We start from the raw sequence: 7,257 nt of genomic DNA, 5'->3' as shown, positions 1-7,257 counted from the left end.
CTTCCAGCAGCGGGCGGAGACGCACTTGACCGCAGTGAGTCCCCCCCGCCCGGCCGTTTCCTCCGCGCCCACTCTACGGCTTGTGTCTCCCGGGGCTTGGCCCACGGTGCACCCCTTGGGGGAGGGGCCACATTCCGTCCCTGCAAACCCCGCCCCTGGCGCCCCAGCAGTCCCCTCTACATGTCCCAGCTAAGTCGTCCATTAAGATTTCACTTGAGAGTCTCAGGCTTAGCCCCCTCCTTTCTGCCCCCACTTTTATCCAGGACACGCCCGCTCCATCCCAGACCCCACCTCTACAGCGCTCCTCCCCTCTCTGGCTTGTCCCAGTGCCCCAGATCTGTTACTCAACCCTCAGACTGGGTGCAGTGAAACTCCAGGTCAAGTCCCCTTCTTAGTAACCCTAGATCCCAGCCTAAGTTGTGGGCCTGTGACCCGGCCTACTCTGCCTTCACAGCCAATCCTGATCGAGATACAAGGCCACGTGAAGCCACGCCCACACCACACGCGCCGCTGGGATTCCCAGGCCACCCTCTTTTAGAGACCCAACCCAAGTCTAGGTTTTTGGCCTACTTCCAAATTGGGATTATAACGCCCTGGCTGGTCTCTGAGACTAAGATTCCGCCTACTTATACCTCCAACTGCACCACTCCTGTCCCCCAATCCCTGGCCGAGATTTTACCCCATTCCCCTTCCCCGCCTACATGAGGCCACACCCACACTGCGCTGACTCTAGGGCCCGCCCACTCGGCCCCCCTGGTCAGGAGCCCCTCTAAACCTAATCCTAGATTCCTCCAGCGTTAAAAGTACCGCTGCCCTTGAGACTCCTGCCTGCTTTGCCCTCCTCCCCCTTGTGCTGCCTTTCTGGGGGCTTCAGTGTTTCCCCCACCCTCCTATGTGGGAGGTCAGGGCACGGCCTCTGCCAACCGTGACGTCCTCCTCGCTGCCCATTCCCCCAACCAGGTGGCCCTGCTGCAGCTGATGGGGACACCAGAGCTGACTGGGCAGGAGGACAGCCTGCAGATGCACCAGCTGAAGATGAAGTGAGTGCTGCCTCCCAGTGGGCTGACCGTGCTAGATTTGCGTAGGCATCCTTGGGCACCCAGCCCCAAACAGGCATGCCCCAGGGCTGGCAAGGTCAGACCCCAACCCTCTGGACCTGCACACAAGCCTTTGGCTGTGCATACCAGAACCTTCACCTGGTGACCTTAGATGCACTACCCACCTTCCCCCGGTGCATATGCCCTGCCGTTTCACACCAGACTCGCTGTGTATTTTCAGGACACAGCTGCATACCTCACACCCGTCGATCCTGCTCACATGGCTCGACTCGGAGCTTGGACATGGTTGCCCAGGCCCTACCAGGCACACACCTGCACATTCCCACCTTTCGCCTCTCAGACACACACATGTGCACACCCACTAGACATCTGCCACAGTCGCCCTGCACACCTTCCTGATGGCCCACACTCACCAAGATGACCTTTCCTCCTGCCACTCTGACCCACAGGACCACCCCTTCTCCCAGGCACCTAAATGATCCTCCCACTGCTAGTGCTGCTTGGAGGTTTGGCGGGAGGCAGGAGGGCCTGGGGCTTGCCACAGCCCCCTTGGAGCTGCACTGCGGCGGCTAATTCACCCCATCTGGGTTTTATTTATAGTTCCCATCCACTCTTGTAGGGTAATTAAAACCATGGAAGCAATCAGTGAGGTTCTCCAGGACCTCAGGTTTGATGCGGAATCTGCCGAGTGATGGTGGCTCCGCAGGGACAAGAGAGATGGAAAATGGGGCATATGGTGCCCTGCCCTGACCACCCAGCTGGCTGGGGTCACACCCCAACGGACCACTGACCCTCCTTGAGTTCACTTCACCTCTCATAATAAAGAACCTAAAGAATCTTCTGTCTGCATCTGCTCCACTATCTCTTGTGTGCTGGGGTGCTGGGGTGGGGTCCCACAAAGTCAGGGATGCTGGGTGCAAGAATCCCTCCCACCATAACTCTAGAAACTCTGGTGTTTTGAAGCCCACTCTCCAAGGAGTTTAGAACCAGATATTTCAGATCATGGAGAGAGCTGGAAATTCTGGGAGGTGAAGATTCCCATCCCAAAGGGTCATCAGGATTCCACGTGGCTTCCCTAAGCCCCACAGCCCCCCACCCTAGGCCACTCTAGCCCCGAACTCACCTTCACAATCAGGGCACCTAAATAGTTATGTTTATTTAAAAAGATTCCTTGGAGGGGGTTCTGGGTAGGGGGAGTAATAACCCTTCACACTCAGCTCTTGCAAGCATTCTGGGAAGCAAAGCCCCCCTTCACACACACACACCCCCCACTGGGGTGCACCTCACATGGAGGCCAGAGCTGTTGTGGCCCTCAGAGCTCGGAGTACTCGCCCCCGCTGCTGCTGACAGGGCTAACGCACCCTGAGGGGAGGGTACAGAGATGGCCCCCAGTCTGGGGTGGCCCCTGGATCTCCATGCAGCAGGGAGGGCAGCCCCAGCCTCTAGAGCTTATCTGGCAGGACCTGCAGGCAGAGGGAAAGCCAGGCTTAGCAAGAAGCCTGGGAGGGGCCAGGACCACAGAGCAAATGAGGCCCAGGTCCTGGGCCCACCACTTTCAGCCAGCTGCCCTCGGTAGGCTGCTGCCCCTCTCTGGGCCCTGGTTTTCCTATCTGAGGAGTAATATCTATCCATCCCATGGGTTGTCCTGCAGAGAACACACGTGGCACAGGGCCAGTATGCAGTAGGTGCTCATACATGCTCCGCAGGTGGCTATGTGCATTCATTCCTGAGAATGATATTCCCTCTGGACACTTTGAAGGGTTCCGGGTGTTCTTACTTGGCTAAAGGCCACAGGGTCAGGCACACAGTAGGTGTTAGGTAAATGCTGATAAATAAATGCTGGAGGAAAGACTTGTACCTCAGCAACTCTAAGGCTGAGGATGGAGGGCCCACGGCCTGTGGTCACCAGGAGGGCTCTTGACTCCTGGCCTGCCCACCCACCTGGGGTCCCCCTTACCTCTCGCCGCGCCCCGTCTGCCCGAGGACAGGATCCCCTCGTCCTGTGCTTGGAAGGAAGGAGGCAGTGTCTGAGGGCTGTGGGCCTACCTCCCATCCCCTTTACCCCCACCCGGCCCCACCCCTCCACCCCTCTCCCAGGGGTCCCATTTTCCTACCTGGTTGCGGGTCTTATGTGACTTTTGCATCCAGGCTCGCCACTGGTCATAGAGGCGGAAGCTGAGGTTCGAGCAGTAAGCGTGCTTCTTGAGCCAGCCCAGAAACTGCTTGAGCTCGCGCCGCACCGGCCCCGAGCTCGGCTCGCCGCCCCGCGGCTCGCAAGCCCCGCCGCCCGGGCCCGGGCGCTCTAATGGGGCGGAGCGGCAGCGTCAGGGCGCGGCCAGCAGAGGGCGCGCGCGGGCAGGAGAGGGAGGTTCCCTCGCGCGGCAGGACCGCGTTCTCCTCGGGGACCCCGCCCCCCGCGCCCGTCCCTGTTTCAGCGCGACCCGGTCCGCCCCACGGCCCGGCCCAGCACTGCAGCCCAGCTGCGCCCCCGAGGAGACAGGGGGCAGGGGGAGGAAGGGGTTCCTCCTCCACATCTCCAGGCACCCTGAGCCAGGTGTGTGTGAAAGCGGGGGAGTGAGGAGAAGGGCCAGGGCCAGAGGGATAAGCCGGAGCAGGAGGCAGGGGAAAGGAGAGAGAGACGCTGATGAGAAAGCTGGAGAGACCAAGGCAGACGTTAAGAGATGGAGGCAAAGAGAGACAGATACAGGGGGAGCGAAAGCCACGGGGGGCAGCCAAGGAGGTGCAGAGGGTGGAGAGATGGAGAGGGAGCCAGAACAGGAAGGGACAGAGACACTGGGGATGTAGGGACGCAGAAACCAAAAAAGGCAGAAAGACAGACACAGGGAAAGAGAGTGAGCGACAGATGAAAGGAGGTAGACAATTCGAAGTGACTCTGAGGGGAGGGACAGTCCCCAGGACAGGCCTGAGAGTACAGCCGGATGGATGGGGAGTGGGCCAGGAGGGCCAGGTGGGAGGCCGGCCTGTCCATCCAGCCGCCAGCCGCAGCCAGCCCTGAGCAGCCTGAGCGGGCCGGCGGATAAGGACATCGGCCTCACGTCATAAATAATGCCGGGGACCCGCTGACAGGCCCTGGCACAGCCCCGGCCCCCACTGCCCCTGGCGGCCTCCCCTGGCCTCCCCCAGCCTCCCCAGCGGACGCAGCCGCCTGCTGGCTCCCGTGCAAGAATCGCAGGTGCTGGGCACGAGCAGGGGCCAAGGCTCAAGCCCCTCCTGGCTGTGCTAGTTCCCGCCCACCCCTGAACCTGGAGGGGCCCCGGATGGGGGCTGGGGAACTAGTTGGAGCCTTGCTCTGCCACTCCCTGACTCTGGGACCCTCTCTGGGCCTTGGTTTCCCCATCATTCCAAGAGCGTGAGCCTGGACTTCGAGGGAACTGCGTTCAGATCCTTGTGTAACTTTGGGGGGCTGGGTGCACCTCTTGGGGGCTTGGGGTCCTCATCTGAGAAAAGGGGGCCTCCCTTGGGTGAAACCATGGCAGGAGCAGGCGATAGGAGCCTCAGTAACTATTACTTGCAAACACTTGGGTGGCACCCACCATGAGGGCACTTTCCGTGGGTTCTCTCTCATCTAGCCCTCATAATAGCCTGAGGCAAGCATGACTGTGATCCCCACTTTCCAGATGGGAAAGCTGAGGCCAGAAGTACCAAGCAAAATTTCATACCATTTCACAGAGGAGAGAAGATGGCAAAGGGAATCAGACCCAGGCGTCTGATCATCTCATCCCCCTACCTTGATCTGAAGGGGAAACCAAAGCCTGTTGTAGGGAGAGTTGGCAGCCCACGGTCTTAGAGAAGCAAGGGTCTCAAGTTCACTTGCCCCTAGGGGCTAGGGAAGGGGTCCATGTGGGTGCAAGGGGCCAAGTGGGGATGACGCAACCAAAAGAGCAAGGGCCATGACTTGAGGGCAGCCTCTGCCGAGGAGGGCTGTGGAGTAACTCTGTCCTCTTACAGACAGCTTTTTCTAGGGAATCTAGAGTATTGTGACTGTTTTTAAAAGTCTGCAAGTGGTTCAAACTTCCCCCCGCCCCCAAATGACAGGCTAAGAAAATAGATTCAAGGGCCACAATTGCCCCCCTCCCCCCAACCGCAGGACCAAGAGTTTGAGACCTGGACTCTCCCGAAGGAAATAAGGAAACAGAGGCTCCGGCCGTTTTGGAGCTGGTCCCAGGCTCACCCAGCCCCGCTGGGGTGCTCACCACTTCGGGGGGTGGAGGCAGCAGTGGGGTGGCTCCATTCGCTCCAGATCCCGGCCTTCTTGGAGCCGTAGATGCCGAAGGGGTTGCAGCGCACTTGCACGAAGTAGACGGTGCCCGGCTTCAGGCCTGCCAGGCGGCAGGAGGTCTGGTTGCTCACATCGTCCACCACCTGGGCGGCCAGCGCAGGGTCAGAGGCGGGGGCAGCGCGGCAGGGGATGGGAGGAGGGAGGAGCCGGCCGGGGAGGGGCGGGGCAGGCACCTTCCAGTCCACGCTGTCCTCCACTCGGTAGCGGATCTGGTACTTGGCTTGGAAGAGGAAGTCCTTGAGAGCAGGCGGTGAAACCCAGCGCACGCTCAGCTGGTCCTCCAGGCCCCCGACGCGGCTCACGTGCACGTCCGGCGGGGGGTCGGTGGTCACTAGGGGGCAGGGCAGGCCTTCGTCACCGGGATCTCTTTGGACCTGGCTGGCACCCTCTGGGTCCAAGTACCAGAGCACGCGGCTTAGATGGCACCTGCTTCCATTCTCCCTCCCCCGACTTGGGACGGGTGGATTATATTAGATAATATTCGGGTAACACTCAGCACCCAGAAGCGCTCAATTAATGTTAGCTGTTATCACCACAATTATCTGTGACAGGAGAAACATAATCCTATCTTCAGGGAACTATGTAAAAAGCAGACCCTGCCTGGATGATGATATTATTATTATTATGCCCAGGAGTGCAGGGGGCCCTTAGGCTGCCAGAGCCCTGGGAAGCTCCCCTTGACACACCCCTCCACTGCCTACCTCCTGCTCCTTCCGACTTCAGCAAGGTGCAAGGGACAACTGGGACATGCCCACAGCCCCTTCAGGATTTGAGGAAATAAAGTGGGAAGCAAGAGGAGGGACTTGCTGCAAGCCTTCCAGGGATCCTTCAGGGAGTCCTTTGGGCCGCAGGAGGGCTGGCCTCTTCCCCTGAGGCCTTGGTGAGGGGCTGAAAGAGTTAAGGCACAGGCCTGCTCCGGGCTGAGAAACACCCTAATTAGATTAGGCCCAATTCTGCTCGCGGATCATCCACTTCCTGCCTCCTGCCTGCACCCCCTCTCAGCTCCAGGCTGCGGCTTTCTGGGGCGCCTCCCGAACTGGGCGCCCCCTCCCAGCTCCCCTGGGCCCTCTCCCCGCACACCTGGGCTGCTGATGGGGGAGGCAGCCAGGCCAGGTGTTCTCCGCAGAGTAGGGGTATCCTGGTTGCTGCAGGGGGCTGGGGACCAGTGGGTGGATGCCTCACTCCTCCCATCCCCAACCAGCCTGGTCCCTGAGACCTCAGCTGAGCTGCAGCCGTGGCTGGGCCTTTGCAGGCGGGGGGGCAGGCCTGGAGGTGAGGGTTGCAGGTGGGCCACGCTGGCCTCTGTAGGGGGCGGGGCTCACCCACATCCAGAATGTCCAGCGTCAGCACGTCAGAGCGGGCTGAGCCCAGCCTGTTCGTGGCCTCCACCCAGATCTCATAGGGCGTGAAGAGAGCCAGGTCCTTGGGGATGTGGCAGGAATGAGGTCCCACCGTGTGGTACTCCTCACACGTGTTGTCCTGCCCGTACCACCTGCAGGGACAGGCGGGGAGGAGGACACGTGAGGGGCCCCCAGGCCTCCCCAGCCCAGCCCAGAAGTGCAGACAGGACCCCAGAGCTCAGAGAGGGTGGCCCAGGCCACAGAGCTGGGCTGGGACATGTCACCCAAGGGCCACCACCAACCTCAGCTTGTACTTGAGGGAATAGTTGGTGTGGAGGAAGGTTTCCCCGTGGGCCCCCGGCGTCCAGCGGCATGTCAGGTCCTTCATGTTCCTGGACCAGCAGCTGATGTTGAAGGGTTTCTCTGGGGGCACTGGGGGAGCGGGTATGGGGGCTGAGGTCTGGGCTGGCCACGGACAGGTGGAAGGGGGACTTGTTGGCTGCCAACGGGGGCCCCCCACCCTTGGAGCAGAAGGAGGATGGACAGAGGGGACGGGGGG

General features: G+C 60.7%; 2 protein-coding genes across 2 annotated transcripts in view; one reads left to right on the top strand and one right to left on the bottom strand.

Moving 5' to 3' along the window:
- The window catches only part of LOC104993903 (chromosome unknown open reading frame, human C19orf60), a 2,766-nt gene extending 859 nt beyond the window's left edge, over positions 1 to 1,907 (top strand). The window contains exons 4-5 of the mRNA XM_010847306.1: positions 961 to 1,040; positions 1,678 to 1,907. Of these exons, the coding sequence (XP_010845608.1) occupies positions 961 to 1,040; positions 1,678 to 1,750 (153 nt within the window). The 3' untranslated portion in view covers positions 1,751 to 1,907. The remainder of the gene's footprint in view (positions 1 to 960; positions 1,041 to 1,677) is intronic.
- A 287-nt stretch (positions 1,908 to 2,194) lies between these two features.
- The window catches only part of CRLF1 (cytokine receptor-like factor 1), a 10,690-nt gene continuing 5,627 nt past the window's right edge, over positions 2,195 to 7,257 (bottom strand). The window contains exons 4-10 of the mRNA XM_010847305.1: positions 7,001 to 7,249; positions 6,681 to 6,850; positions 5,532 to 5,689; positions 5,273 to 5,441; positions 3,173 to 3,360; positions 3,016 to 3,058; positions 2,195 to 2,521 (exon numbers count right to left, since the gene is read on the bottom strand). Of these exons, the coding sequence (XP_010845607.1) occupies positions 2,508 to 2,521; positions 3,016 to 3,058; positions 3,173 to 3,360; positions 5,273 to 5,441; positions 5,532 to 5,689; positions 6,681 to 6,850; positions 7,001 to 7,249 (991 nt within the window). The 3' untranslated portion in view covers positions 2,195 to 2,507. The remainder of the gene's footprint in view (positions 2,522 to 3,015; positions 3,059 to 3,172; positions 3,361 to 5,272; positions 5,442 to 5,531; positions 5,690 to 6,680; positions 6,851 to 7,000; positions 7,250 to 7,257) is intronic.

This window comes from Bison bison, unplaced genomic scaffold (assembly GCF_000754665.1).
Source record: "Bison bison bison isolate TAMUID 2011002044 unplaced genomic scaffold, Bison_UMD1.0 scf7180017864248, whole genome shotgun sequence".
Taxonomy (NCBI): domain Eukaryota; kingdom Metazoa; phylum Chordata; class Mammalia; order Artiodactyla; family Bovidae; genus Bison; species Bison bison.
This window is presented reverse-complemented; position numbering and strand designations above follow the sequence as displayed.